The sequence below is a fragment of the Hippopotamus amphibius genome, chromosome 12, assembly GCF_030028045.1.
Source record: "Hippopotamus amphibius kiboko isolate mHipAmp2 chromosome 12, mHipAmp2.hap2, whole genome shotgun sequence".
Taxonomy (NCBI): Eukaryota; Metazoa; Chordata; class Mammalia; order Artiodactyla; family Hippopotamidae; genus Hippopotamus; species Hippopotamus amphibius.
The window spans coordinates 96,026,601-96,042,170 of NC_080197.1; the positions used below are offsets into that span (position 1 = coordinate 96,026,601).

The 15,570-nt window shown below is 39.5% G+C and overlaps 1 protein-coding gene across 4 annotated transcripts in view; it reads right to left on the reverse strand.

Annotated features, from left to right (window-relative positions):
• LRRK2 (leucine rich repeat kinase 2) overlaps nt 1-14,496 on the reverse strand; it is a 146,270-nt gene extending 131,774 nt beyond the window's left edge. For 2 of the 4 annotated variants that reach the window (XM_057701758.1, XM_057701757.1), the window contains exons 1-6: nt 14,232-14,487; nt 13,854-13,939; nt 9,099-9,208; nt 6,748-6,836; nt 3,687-3,821; nt 1,084-1,218 (exon numbers count right to left, since the gene is read on the reverse strand). In XM_057701758.1, the coding sequence (XP_057557741.1) occupies nt 1,084-1,218; nt 3,687-3,821; nt 6,748-6,836; nt 9,099-9,208; nt 13,854-13,939; nt 14,232-14,382 (706 nt within the window). In that variant the 5' untranslated portion in view covers nt 14,383-14,487. Of the gene's footprint in view, nt 1-1,083; nt 1,219-3,686; nt 3,822-6,747; nt 6,837-9,098; nt 9,209-13,030; nt 13,107-13,853; nt 13,940-14,231 lie in introns of those variants that run through there. The other 2 variants (XM_057701760.1, XM_057701759.1) reach the window with 2 other exon arrangements.
• Nucleotides 14,497-15,570: the final 1,074 nt, after the last annotated feature.

Genomic DNA, 15,570 nt, shown 5'->3' on the forward strand with positions numbered 1-15,570 from the left:
ATATATAACACACTACATATGTATGAAATACAAAGTATGTAGGAATACAGTCAATGTTTTAACCACACTTATTACATACATTACATCAGGAGGTACTATTCTACATTTTTCACATAATTAACTGATTTAATCCTCACAATTTCACATGTGTGAAGATGAAATTATTACCAGATAAATGCACGGGTAAATCCTGTACAAGCCCAAAGAGGCAATATACGAAATACAGAATGTTCACGTGCACTTACAAAACAGAAGTTACAGAAATCTGAGGTATTATTTTAGTCCATTAGCATTCACTGGTAGCATACAGAGCAAATTAATTTCTTATTTGTACATTTTTGTTAAAAAATTGGCTAGATTTCATAGCACCACCAAAATGCTAAAGAAGAATCACAATAAAGTTCAAACTCCTTCCTGTGGCTTTTCAGGCCCTTTAGGATCTGGTTATGCCTCCAGCCTCACGCACTGACTTATCAAGCTCTTCCCTTACTTCCATTAAACAGCACACAAGCAAATGCTCAGGGCTCTGCAAGTGCATTACACACACGCATGCGTGCACACCTGTAAATACAGTTTACTGAGCTACTTTTATCCTCTTGATTCCTTTATGCTCTCTTTTGCTCTAGGATCTTTACGCTTATCATGCCCACTGCCTGGGATCTGCCTGCACTTCTACTTCACCTCACACCTCAGCACACAAAGCCCTCCTCATCACTCAAGACTCTGCTGAGAGATCTTGCCTCACTCCCTGCTTGTTCTCATAACCCGAGGTGCCTCTGCCAACACTTGCCTTATACTACTCCGCAATCACTTCTGTGCTTATCTGTATCTTGTGTGGTACTATGGGGTCAGAAAAGGCAAGAAACGCATTTACATTTTCTGCTACTGTTTCTCCAGCACCAAGCCCAGAGCCAGCAGCAGTACAGATCAATTAATAAAAATTAATTAAATGAATAAACAAATGAATGGATTTAGCATCTACAAGTTTCTAAATAATAAAAATATTTTTGAAACACTCAGATAGAAGATATATTGCAATTTTTTAGATCCAAAAAAGAAAAACCATGTATGCACGCTACTTACAAGGAATTGCTAGAGAATGTAAACAGTGCAGTACATGAAGCACAATGTCCTCTTCATCTTTAAAATTTTTTAATGCAGTTAGCAATATCATATAATCTTTATTCTCAACAAATTCAGTCAGTTGCTCCTCTGAAACTAAAAAAATGAAAGACAAAACACTGAAAGAGCTCAAACATGATATAAAAGTTTAATTCCTCAAAAATATAATATTCATGATTAGATAAGACAGTAGATACAACAGACATAAATGAAAAATTATATTTCAGCAAAGAGCCCTTGCTAGGAATTTTATAATGGGAAAAAAAGCTATTGAGGTTAAAATAATTTTGTTTTGACCTATATTAGTTGCTCCATGCTGTGAAATATAGTGACCAAACAGTTCTCAGAAAAACAAAATTATTTACAATTTCATTTGAAAGATTCTAGAGAAAACTAATCAATGAATAATAAAGAAGGCCTACTGAAGTGAACATATCACAATACTTAACAGTGCACAAGCACATACTCAAGAAATTCTACTCATATTATGGTTATAATAATATCATTACTATTAAAGTCATTCTGGCTACTGACTTCACAGTTCCACAGGCTGTTATGCTATCATCAGAGGGGAAAAAAAAAAAGGAGTGGTTAACAGTACACTGTTGAAGGGCAGCTCAGCTAAATGCATCAGTTCAAGAGGAATGAACTTGAGCAAATGACAAGTAATTAGACTTCAAAATACTTTATCTTAATGGTCTTGATTTCATCAGAGATCCAAAATTGTCATCATTAATTCTCATCATTAAAGTCTTTGGATCAAGCCAACGAGTTTCATTTGTAGTCATTTTATTGGGTGGGAACCTCAAAAACATGTATAAAAATCTAATTTATCTAGCCTGAGAGTGATACCGACATAGATGTTGGTGTCACTCTTCATAATCAACATTTACTTTTGTTGTTCAACTTTATACCAACAGTCCATATAATATAATGTGAAATTGACTGGGTTCTTCTAATAAGTGAGGCGTATCACCAAACCTTTTCGTTTTATGAAACAGTTTCCAGAGCAGAGTTTCAAATTCTGAAAATTAACTTTACACATTCCACTAAGTCCTGGGGAGCTTGATACTCTTGACAACTTCAGAAATGTCTCTACTCTACGTTTACAGTCACAATACTGTCCGCGCTGATCTTTCTGTTGAATAAGATCTTCTTTTTAACATTCCCCGGTGCTTCTCCATATGTCCTAGATGCATGCCACAATGCTGATGAGACAGTGATGTTAACCCTACTTTCATGAATAAGAATGTGCCCGTTAAACTGCAGCACAGAAGATTACAAGCTCACGAGACAATAATTCCTCAAACTCTATTCTGCCCAATTCTCATCAAAAGCTTTGTTGCAAGATATGACGTTTGGAGAAGATAGCCTGAAAGACGTGCAGTTCCTCCATTCCTCTCTTCCACCAACACTGATCACCAGAGAGCTGAGGCCCAGGCCCACGCTGTTCTCACGCTTGATAGAATCTCTTTCACTGAAACACACTTTGTGTTCCTTGCAAAATGTGTGTATTTTATCAATTCACCCAGGGAAACCCAAGGGAGGATTTTCTCAAATCTGCCATAACTCTGATTAATGGGTTTACTTCTATCTCAATTAACTTTGTAACCAACGCTGTTTACCTCTTTTCTTTGCCTGATAAGAAGCAAAGAACCAAATTTCTGGTCCTTCCCTTTGCAAAAATACAGGATCTGAAGTAAGCAGTAAATTTAACCTAGCTTCATATTATTTTCCTTTCACCCATTTCCTCATTCCTTTTTTTTCCTCTAATGTACTATATCTATAAGCTATTTGAAGTCCTTCTGGAATAAAACAGGGAATTAAACAGTATAATTTCCATTCCTGGAGCTTCCTAGAGTAGGTAAACTGATATGAGTACAGGGCCCACATCCGTTATTCTCATCCTAAACTCCTAGCACTGTTGGCTCTCATAATGACAAAAAGGTGCTCTCAAAAACTGGGAAACTGAACTGTAACCGAGATAACTAGCTGTGTGCTCTCAGGCAGGTTGCTCATTTCACTTCTCTGATCCATCTCCTCATCAAGCCAGTGGAAGGACTAAAGGTTCCAACCAACTATAAAATTACATGGTTATCTCTATCATTCATCTCAGTACCACAAGATAAAATACACATTAGTCTCTTTCCTAAGGGACACTTTGTAAACATCTTGGTTCTTTAACCAGAGCCTTTAGCAATTTCTAAAATCTCTGGTGATGACTCAACATCATAAACCCAAACTTAACCTATGCTTGGCTTCAGTTTTACTTCTTCTTTCTTAACTCCTACACATCCGGTTTGCAAAGTGAACCTATGCCTTGTTAAGCAACGGAAGAAAGTTTACTACAATTGCATAATTTATAATCCATGAATGAGATTCATTCTGCACAAACAAGCAATATTTCTGAATTAACCCCACTACTTACCCTTGACTAACAATACAATTGTTAATAGTACCATTTTAGATATTTTCTTACTATCATAATTATATCCTACTTATCCCATTATAAATCTTTTTTTCTTATATAAATATCAAAACAAAGAATGTGACATTTTAAATACCTCTCTCAAACAGCACATGCAAAGCTCTGCATCCAAGTTTCTGGACTTCGTCATTGGCTGAAAATGTGCGCATGGCATCAAAAATTAACAGGAAAATATCATTTTCTTCATCCAATATCAGCAAAGTGATTTTACCTATTTTGAAGAGAACAATACGTTCCAAGTTAATAGCTACTTTAACATTTAATGTCTTAGTTTTTACATGAGGGCTAGGAATGGTTTGTGGACTTCTCTTTTTGATGAACCGCATAACTGCCCCAGATGTTAGACTTACAAAGCTCTATGGTCTTTCTAAATGAGATAAATTCCTAGTACACCTGACTATAACTCTATGATTCCCAATCAACACCCACAGCCAAGAGCTCTTGCCCCAAATCCCTGAAACACTTCTATCTGCCTCTTAGACAACACCGTCTGAACACTCCATGACCACCCCAAGCCTAGCCTACACCAGTTCTCCCTCTTCATCAATGACACCACCATCCAACAGTTACCAGAGAAACTACAGAGTCATCTATCTTCTTTCATCCTCCCTCTCTCTTCTTATTCTCTGCCCAACCAAAGAACCAACTCATTACCAAGTGCTTCAAGTCTAACTTCTACATATTTCAAAAGCTCCTTTTGAACTAGGCCCCTCCATTTCTAATTTGTTCCGGACCCCATCACCTCTCACCTAGAATGCAAACCCAATTGCTTAATTGCTCTGCTTGGTCCAAGTCCCTATCTAACTAGTTTATCCCCTGCATTATATTTCTAAAACCCGAATGTGATCTGTAAATCCCTCGCTGAAGTCCTCTAAGGCCTTCTCGCACTCCTCAGTCTGACAAACAAGCCCCTTCACAGACTACATGGATCTCACCAGCCTCACGACCATCCCTGCACTACTGACTCCAAACATGCTAAACTCCTCGCTCATCACGAACACATTTCCTCTGATATCTTTTTGCACTGGCACTAGCTGCGTGGAACGCCCTTGCTCTTTTCTACACCAAATATAATCCTACCTTAACTCAAGAAATAACACAAACAGCACCTCACCTGTCAATAAAAACTGTACAAGTGGTAGTTGTAACAAACGCTTGTACAGTACATAACATGTCCGTCACAGGCTGAAGTGTTGATAGTTCACTCTAACACATGTAAACCACTACAACCCCATGAGGTAGGTACAATCTGCATGTGAGAGAGAAGAAAACTGAGGCACAGAAGTGACCCAGCGACTTTGCCCAAAGTAGAACAAATAAGGGGCAGAGATGGATTAAAATTTAGGCAGGTCATGTTCGTGCTCTTAACGCCTACAAATGAGCTGAGCTGCTCTCTTCTCTATGTTCCTATGGTGCTTTTCTTCATATCTGTTACAGTACTTTTCTCATTAAATTGAAATTAATTCTTTAAATGCTTTTTATCTCTTTGTGCTGTCCAATTCTGGAGCCACTAATCACATAAAGCTACTTAAACTCAAATTTAAATTAATTAAAGTTAAGTAAAATTAAAATTCAGTTTTTCACATTTCCAACTTTCAACTGCCACATATGGCTACTAGCCATGATTTTGGACATATACAACATTTCCTTCCTTGCAAAAAGTTACATTGGACAGTGGTGCTGGACTGTGAACTTCTACATGGCAGGAACCTTGCCTCATCTGTCTGAGAGTTCTCTAGCAGCCAGCACAGCAGTAAGTGCCCAGTAACTACTACAGCAGTCAACAAATAAGCCAGACAAGAAAAGATTCACAAATTAACCTCGAATAAGTATCTGAAATGAACTCTAAGACACATTACAAACTTTCCTAAAAGCTCAAAATTCTTGATGTTATATGGAAGAAATTAACTAGTCTTTTCAAAACACATGTCAAATTTCCTAATTGCCTGCATGCTGCTAATGTCAATATATTCATGTTGGGAGATTTTTCAAATTCATAAACCTCCTTGTCCATTGCCAAATGGAGAATAAACCTTCACCTCCACTGCCCCCAAAATAAAAGGACCCAAAGGATGAGTTTAAAATAAATCATGGTTAAGACTAGTGAGTACAACCCATTATATATTTTAATAAAAGGCTCTGGTGAAGTGGTGAGTACCTTCTGGCCTTTCATTCTCCGATTGTCACCCTCCTTCTTCCTTTCTCTTTCTCCTATTGGACCTTCATCACTTAGCAGGGCCAATGAGGGCCTTTAAAATCTTACCACCCATGCACCCAGCCCTCTTGCTCTCCTCCCAGGCCTCTGCAACTCTGCATGTGCTGTTTTCTTGACCTAAAGCACCCTTCACACTTTGAAGGAAATGCACCCTATCCTTCATGATTAGGCTCCCTGTAAACAACCTTTACTCTCAGAACCTTACATCACAGCAAGTGCCCACCACAGCAATGGTCACAACTATTGACCACAGCGACATGCTTTGTTTCCAGGTCCGTTATCCTCCAAGTAGAAGTCTACTCAGGGAAAGAACCTAACACGTGAAATTAGACTCTGGTTCTACCACTTTGTGGCTGAGGCAATCTCTCAGGGTTCCTCACCTAGAAAACTGAGATAAAACACTTACCTCAAGGGATATTTTGAGGATTATGCTTTTAAAAGCACATGAAGTATTTTACATGTTAAGCCTAGTATTTAGCAAGCACTAAGAAGAAATCCTATATATTTTTATTATGACATATTACTTTGTCATACTCTACAACATATATTACAGAAAACATATTAGAGATATGATGGAGAATAATATAACCATGACAAGGACATGTATGGCTAACAAACTAATGGGAATGTGAAATGTGGGACCAGATCTGGAGAGCAAAGCTGGGGACAGAAATTAGATTTGGGAGTAATATATAAGGTGATGTTTAAGCCCAAGATGACGGGTGGTATTTTTGGGAGAAAAAGTGTAGAGAAAACAGATACGGAGAGAAAATGGAAAATGAAAACAGAATTTTGGAAATCATAGATATTGAGGTTATATTATGTTATTAAAATTTTAAAAATACATTAAAACACATTTAATAAATGGTTTAAAAATATTTTTTTCATTTGAGTCAACATTAAAAATGTGTGTATATACTACCTGAAGTTAGGAGGAGATCTAAGGCCTTCAATCCAACTGTCGACAGGTTGACACTGGCATTATGAACTGTTAGCATTTTAAGAATCAGTCTGTAATTAAAAACGAAAATCAAGATCATACCTCAATGTTTGTTCGTTTAGATATTGTTTTTCACTCACCTATATTTTCACTCATCTCACTGTATTTCATTTCCTGTATTGAAGCCAGTGTATGTTTTTCTCCCTGTAAACCTGAGCCAGGCTTATGATGATTAACAGGGAATTATTATGTCTCAATAGAAAAGTAACAACTTTTTCCTCTAAACAGTCAAATTCAATTATTAACTATTTCACCCAATTCTATATCCAAAATAATATTAAGAGTTATATGTACCAAGGGATCACTTTATATGTGATATGAACTTGTGAATTATGTTACACATATTGTTGTATTAAATTATAGAGATGTAATTAAAATGTTAGTTTGTATAAATAAAGAACCATCTGCATGTTTAAGTTATTGATTTTTACTATTTTTGAAAGAGAAATTGATATTTTATAACAGAAAGTGAAGCTAGTGTATCAATAGTATTCAGTTAGTTCAAATGCACTAAATTTGAGCCCCTAAGTTATCACTTATAAAATACACAATCTTTAGTCTGTTCCTACCCAGAGCTGTTTGGTTTTCTATTGTTAGGAGAAGAGAGCGCGTCCATGGCTTCCCCTAGATCCAAGAAACTTGGCTCGTGGGCTCCAGGTGGTAAGGTGAGGAATGGAGAGACACTGTCCTTCAACTCTATCAATTCTCCTCCCACCTATTTTGCCCCTACCTCTCCCTGCACCATTCCCACTATTCCTGACTTCATCACCACACAAGAGATTTCTCCTTTAGTACTGTAAGCCTTTGAGGGGGAAAAAAAGTCCTTGAATATAAGGAGATATGTTTTACAATAAATATTTGCTGGGAATGATCTAATATATTGTACACGCTACTTCTGGCCTAAAGGCGGGGCGTAACAAACATCTGATGAACAGAAGATGAGTGCATGATGAGTGAGTGAGCAAATAAATGAGTGAATGAAACCCCTGTAGAAACATTTATGTAAATTAATGTGGACATCTGGTCTGTACTAGAATGCGACTAAATGAGTTTTCCACTGCTCCCTGAAGTTATACTTTGCTAATCTTTGGGGATCTTGGAAATTCTCATCTAAACAAAGGGACACATAACAACTACTAATTGCAGGCATATTTTGCCTAATTCCTCATTAAACACTATATTCTTTACTACTGACTCACAGAATTTCAGAGATTAGTTGGAAGATGAGAACATCTATGAATTGTAACTAGTCTTTGAAAGAAGCACACTCTTTAGATGCTGGAAACTGAAGAACAGCAACACATATTTATCAAAGATGGAAAAATGTATAAGCACGGATATGCTCACCTATGAACAAACAGCTCTTATCTGTCTAAATCTGCAGCCACAGTTAATACTAACAAACAACGCAAAGATGTAAAATTTAGTTTTGCATTAATTACGTTTTCCACAAGAAATATGCCTTTGGAAGCAGTATGTATTCACTTCTCTGTGGTAAAGAAAAGTCACATTAGGTATAAAGAACACCTGAAGTTGATGACAGAAGATATTTTCTTAAATGTCGAGAAACAAAGTTATCCAAAAAGGATTTTCCTGGAAACACATTTTTTCTTCAGAAAATTTTTTCTTAACTAATTACGGCTAAAGAAGTAGTCTCATTTAAGAAGTCATTACGTTGCAAACTGCAATAACTTAGCTGGTAAATAGCTATCAAGATTTGGCTGCAGATGTGCTAAAAGATAATTTCCTCTTTTTTCTTCACTTTGAAAGCTGTAGTTTAAGCTCATTAAATATATATGCATGAATATACATAAATGTACTTTTTAAAGACCGTAAAGCATAAACTTCTAAATTACTAATTATAGAACATTTTAGTTCCTGTATTTTTGTTTTGAAGAAGTAGTGGTTTGTGTCAGTTCTACTATTAAAAAGTAAAAAATATATATATATATGCACAAATAGATATGTTTTCTTGGTTTGAATTCATAAGCAGTTATCAACAATCTACAATTTAATCAGTTGTATAACTATTATTATATTATTAAAATAATAACACCTGATATTTTATTTCAAATGTTAGTTTTCTAATTCAATTAGATAACAGACTTCTAAGCTGAAAGATCTCTATAAATGTAAATCATTGATTCAAGGAAAAGTATATGTACTTTAAAGGATTTTTACCAGACTGGCTTGGATTGCAAATATAATTTATCAAGGGAAGGGCTGTCATATGTATAGACAATATTCAATGCAGTTTGTTTTTACATACTTACTGGTGAACCCCAAGGACTTCCCAATCGTGTCCAATATCTTGGGGTCCCATTAAGCTCTGCATTGTATTTGGACAGATTTCTATTAATTTGCATAAAAGTGACCAACCCACCTAAAAACAAGAAAGGCAAATATTCACATTTAAAAAATAAACACACTAATGGAACATATTCAGTCAAAGAATCTCTCCATTCTTAATAGAATAGGTGGCTACATTTAAATAAAATGATATTCTCAAATGCTTACTGAGAAAAGCAATTCATATACTTAGAGTACATCTTTCTCCAAAAATCTGCTGAAAGAGGACAGAAAAAATATTATAACATTTCTGAATGATGAAGGAAATAGACTGCCTATTGTCTAAATAAAAGGAAATAAAACAACAAAACAAATAGTTTTAGAGGACATACCAAGATTATGAAGTACAGGAAAGGCTATTCTAAGGCCTTCACACCTTTTAAGGCATTTCTACCTGACAGAATTTCTTCTAAATATTTAGAACTTTAATTATAAGAAGAAATGAAGTGGTTTGGAATGGAGGATGAGGGGAAGCTGGAGAGTTTGATGGCAAAGTGTAAGTTATCAGGAAAGACAGCTCTCCAGATGACAGAGCTAGAACAAATGGCAAGAGAGGTAGCACTGCCTGATGACAATGTAACATCTTTCGCAGGTAAAAGAGAAAGGCAGTATGAGGTGGAGAGGAGGCAGGACGTCTCAACGGACCCCTCTAGATTTCTTCAGTACACCTGAATATGAGCTGATGAGGTCGAGGCATCACAAATGTCCCTAAACTCCTTCACATGTCCAAATGAAGTATAATCTTACGGGTGCCTTTTAAATATACCTTCACGCAGTTCATTTATACATGATGCCAACTTGAATACGCTGCTCCTTACTTCTGAAAAAAATACATCTTTTAAATATAATATTTTAATTCCAAACTGGAGATTAAATTTCACTCACTCTTCCTGCTATATATTCCTCTCCACATTCAAGGACTCTTCAATTCTTTCTACTATATTATAGAACCAAACTTGATGTGGTCAGAAAAAGAAAACAGAAAATGCATATATATGCAGATCCAGAGATTAATGAAAAAGTGCCTAAGCACCATGTGTAATAAATGCCAATATAACATGAATCCTGAAAGCAGGGTTCACTGTCGGCTAGATTTACTCAGGGAAGAATATAATACAGAAAAGATAGGATTCGAGCCAGATTCCAAAATAATTAATAAATTTGGTCACTCAAAATAGGGAAATGGAAACTTCTAATACTAATGAGCTGTGAGGAAGGAAAGTAAGATGCTAAATGTTGAGGAGGCTGCCAAAGAGGGGCCAACTGCTAAATGAGACTGGAAGTGAGAGTCGGAGCTGAGTGGTACAGAGGGTTGAGTGACAAGGGGAGAAATTTCTACGCATCCAGAAAGGAAGAATGACATATGTTTCTTACCAGTTTATAGGAATAAACAATGGGTATTCAATAAGATAAAAGTGACTATACAAGATCTCTACAATATTATTTCTAGCTCTTTTCTGGATTAAGAGTGAATTGCTTTACTGTCTTTACTTCATCTTACATGATTTCAAATTCCTTGAAGAGGAAGCAATTTCTGACAGCTATTTTTACCTATATTTAAGTAGACATCCTCCTCCACATAAGCCAAACAGATACTGACAATCCAGATGTCATAGAAACTGGCTATTTTGGTGCTTTCATAAGATACATCAAGACTTTTTTCCCCAAGTATTTCAAAAAATAACATTTGGAAGAGTTTCTCCTGGGAAATAAATCATAAATCACACAGGATGCTATACTCATCTCTGCACCTGCATGGCTGACTCAAGGAGAAAAGCTACTTTGTTTTGGTTGGTGAAATAGCAGCATCAGTAATTTCTTTGCAAAAAGACTGAGGCAGCTGAGCTTCTATGATTAAATAGAATCACTAGCAGCAAAGCAGAGGTAACAATTGATCCATTAATATATTCAATTAAAAGCTTATTGTTCAAAAAGAGAAGGCTCCCATCCTGCATAATTATACTACAATTAAACTCGTAGTTTCACTTTATTATAATTATTCTGTAAACTCAAGTATCTAATTAATGCACAATGGGAAAGTGTCTAGGGGTTAAAGAAAGTTTTAGTCACTTTCATCTATTTCACTCACTTACATCAAAGGTTGAAACTGTGTGGATAAAGAGAAGTAATGTAAAATTGAAGAACACAGAGAAATGATCAAATGGCTGGCAGGAAAAGAAATGTGTAAGACAGCAGCCTAACTACAGATTCTCTAAAGATTGTCATTTATTGGGCTTCCTAGGCGGCGCAGTGGTTAAGAATACGCCTGCCAATGCAGGGGACACGGGTTCGATCCCTGCTCCAGGAAGATCCCACATGCTGCGGAGCAACTAAGCCTGTGCGCCACAACTATTGAGCCCATGTGCTGCAACTACTGAAGCCCACGTGCCTAGAGCCCATGCTCCACAACAAGAGAAGCCACGGCAATGAGGAGCCTGCGCACCACAACAAAGAGTAGCCCCACCGCAACTAAAAGAAAGCCCGCACACAGCAAAAAGACCCAACACAGCCAATAAAATAATAAATAAATAAATTTATAAAAAAGAAAGATTGTCATTTATTAAGAAGAATTAATAAAATCTGAAAAGACACTGAAAATAAAAATTCAGTCTAGGATGTCATGTTAAGTGAATTCTGAAAACAAACCTTACTATTTACTTTTGAAGGGTAATTTACCTTAACTCCTTAAATTCATCAAGTGCTTTTAATTCAGCACTTACAGCTGATTCAACATATAAAGCTTTAAAGGACATCTATACTAATTTCACCAGTAATATCAAGAAATCTGAAGGAAAAAGAAATTTTCTTTTAAGTGGAATATTAAAATATCAGTAGAGCTACACCACTCTACATCCCTTTGATAAGATCAATGATAATTTAAATCAATAATGTCATTGTGGGTAGCACAGCCATAGTATTTGTACCACTGTACTTTTTACTTGAGCGAAAAGCTTGTGAAATCAGCACCTACTACATAATGGAAAAAGACTTCGAAGGTGTGTGAAGCTTGAGTCCTGACTCTGTCACTAGCTCTGTGATCCTAAGTGAGCTACCTACTCTGAGGAAAAAATCTTCAGTGAGATTTCTGAGTGGGTAGTGAGATTCCAGCGAGAATCAAACGTCATAATATACGTAACACCCTTTGTAGATTAATACACTGTGCTGAAACTAATAATTCTATTCCATTAAATTACCAAATCAAAAGACAATTTCTTGTTTTCTTAGATACTTTATCTCTGGTAGCTACTGGGCAAGGCTACTGAGTGACATTCATAACCACTCCAAACAAACATGCCTAGGCTCGGGCAGTTTCTAAAATGAAGAATTAGATGGTGGGTATGTTGCACGTGCCCCTGGATTCTCAAGTCCAGCACTGCCTCCTCTGGACCCTGAAGACCAAAGCCCACCCAGGGCCCAACTGTCCTGAGTTGTACCTGGCAGGGGAGACTCTACCAACAACAGAATCCAAGGAATGGAGGCTGCCAGGCAATGCACGTTTGAACACCAAAGCAGAGGCACATCAGAAGGATGATGTGGGTGGACAGAAGGAAGCACAATAGGCCAGTACTAGGGACTCATGTTCCAGGGGCAAAATTCAGACACTGGGTGTTACAAAGAATGCTGGCTTTATCATGCCTCCAATTTTCCACGATCTTATTTGCTAACAGCCTGAAAATCAATAGTCAAGTGGGGAAGACTTCAGTTGAAGAAAAATAAAAGTAACCGTTTATCTGAGATATAAATATCTTCATACAAAAGCAGCCAGATATATGGTTCACCCAAATCAGACATAGCTGGACACAGAGATAAACATAAGATAGATAGATACAGACTTAGAGATCCAGAGAATTCTTACATCTGCCTAGCCTCTCAAGAAGATGTCAGGAAACACTGCACCTCGATAGAGTTCAGAGTTCAATTCTCTTCAGGATCTAACATGCAAATGAAGAAACGAATTTCAGTTCCCCAAATCTCAGTATCTACACAGGAAGTCAATCTTAGGCAGTAATTTTGTTTTGGCTGTAAATCATCCTTAATTATCGTCTTAAGGCTCCTTTTTAAATGTATCTAGGATGCGGTGCAGGTTCTAAAAGCTTCACTTTTACATTCATTTTATATGAAAACAGTTGAGAAGTACAGATTTAAACTTATAGGGGAAACCTAAAACATCACTCTCTTTAGATAATACAAGGTGTACTACAACTAAAGAAGGTGAGAAATCTGTCTTCAAGTCTGAAAAAAAAAAAAAAAAAACCTTAAACCTATGAGAGTTTGCCAGTAACTTCGTTTTATTAAACTATTCACAACGGTGTCATCTCTAGGGCATGCGGTACATTGGGAAGATTCTTCGAATAATTTTATTGAAGCACTGATGAACTCATCCAGCCAATGTTAGAACCAAGCCTCCATCATGATTCGCCTCCCATCACCATCCACATTCTGTCAGTCAACCGTATGAAGCTACTCCTTAAAGACAATTAATTAGCGAGCACAGAATGGGCCCTCGCATACCGTTAAGGTTTCATGATGACTTCACAACGCTTCCATCTCAAAAACCACCGTCAGCGGTCAGGCCAAATCTCAGAAATACCCCAGAACTCTGGGCATAGGATATGAACAGAAAGACACCTGTTTCCAAAGAGAAGGGACCGTGGGCGAAATGAAAAGAACCCTCTTACCTGCTGCACACTAGCGACCCTCATGTACGAGTCCAAGACAATCAACAGAGGCACGTGGACATTTTTGCCTTGAAATAACCTGGAGGCTGGAAAAGAAGGGAGTCAGGGGAAAGCAGCAGAGTCACGACTCGTGGCGCCCCTTTTAAGTCTGAAAAGGGGGGGAGAAAGCAAAAGCAGCGAACGCTCTTTTCCGCCCTGAGGAGTGAGAGTGTGCGGCTTCTGCAGAGAGTCCAGGTTTGCGCCGCCGCGAAGTTCAGGGCGGGGTGGGGAGAAAGTTTGTAAATACAGGCCGGGGGGAGAAGGGGGAGCAGGAAAGGGGGGATCTTGGGGGGATTTGGGGGTGGGGGGGGAAGGAACAGTTTCCTGGCAAACGATTACCGTGGTGGGCGTAAGTGAACACCAGCATATCCTCCAGGATCTGGACCAGCGTCTCTATCTGTTTTCCTTCCTGGACATTGTTGAGCCTGACTATCAACTTCTTCAGCGTCTCCTCGTCCTCCTCGCACTGCCGGCAGCTGCCGCTGGCCATGACCGAGCCCGCTCCCCCGCGGCCGCGCCTCCCGCGCCGAGGCCGGCGGCTCCGGGAAGGGCAGGCGCGCGCGCGCAGCTCTCCGCCCGCAGCCCACAGCCCGCAGCCCGCGCGCCCCGTCGGCCGCCGCGGCGCCCACGCCCGCCTGTTTATGCGAAGGCGGCGGCTCCGCGCCCCGCGCCGCCCTCCCCGCCCCGGAGCCGCCCTCCTCCTCCTCCTCCGCTGCCCCCGCCCCCAGCCAGGGCCCCCGCCCGGCTCCGCGGCCTGCGGGAGGCTCGGCAGGACGCCGCGAGAGCCGGCCCGGCCCAGTCCGGCCCGGCCCGGGTGAGCGCGCCCGCGGCCCCCGCGCCGGCCGAGACGCGGCCCTGGGCGGGCGCAGCCGCCCGGGACCGGGTCCCGCTCGCCGCGGCGGCGCGGCCGGGAGTCGCGCGGGAAGAAAGCGGCGTCGCGGCCGCCGCCGAGCGCCCAGGCCCCGGGCCCTGCAGCGGCCGGCAAGGCGCGCGGTCGGCACCCCGGGCCAGCCGCCCGGACCCGCCGGCCTGACCTCCCGCAGCCCCGCGGGCCGTCCGGGCGCTGGGACGGAGGAGGAAGAGAAAAGCCGCCGCGTTTCTCCGGCTCCAGGAATAGAAATCGGGGCGTCGGGAAAAGAGGACGCCGCCCAGTTGGCCCCTTTTAGGAAAACATTCTCTTTTAGAGTTCCCTCTACAGGGAGATGAGTAATTTCCCCCCACAGATGGATGGAGATGTAAGCAACCAAAATGCACCCAGTTCCATGCTTTTCTGTGGTTGCTGTGGCTGTTTGTAGGCAAGGAAATAAAAAACATTTTCGGTGTGATCTTGAAGCTCTGTTGGCCAAAAGGCCGCTAAAATTAGCTCTTGAAAATTTGAGTGTGCACACGGTACACTCCTGAAAATGGGGGCACGCCAAAAAGTAATCCGTTCTCAATGCAATTAAAATTAAAGAGAAACACAGGATAAATGAAATGAAAAGGGGACAGATACAAACCTAAACATTGTTCTCTTGGTATTCAAAATTACTAAAGTGTTTAAAAATTAAAAAAAAAAAAAGAAAAGTACCATCGTGTGTTTTCCAGGAAGAGAAACCTGAGCAAGAAAAACGAAAGACAAGTTTGGGCAAAGATGATCTATTGCTTTCAGAAGATCTGTCCTGGGATGGGGGTGGAGTCA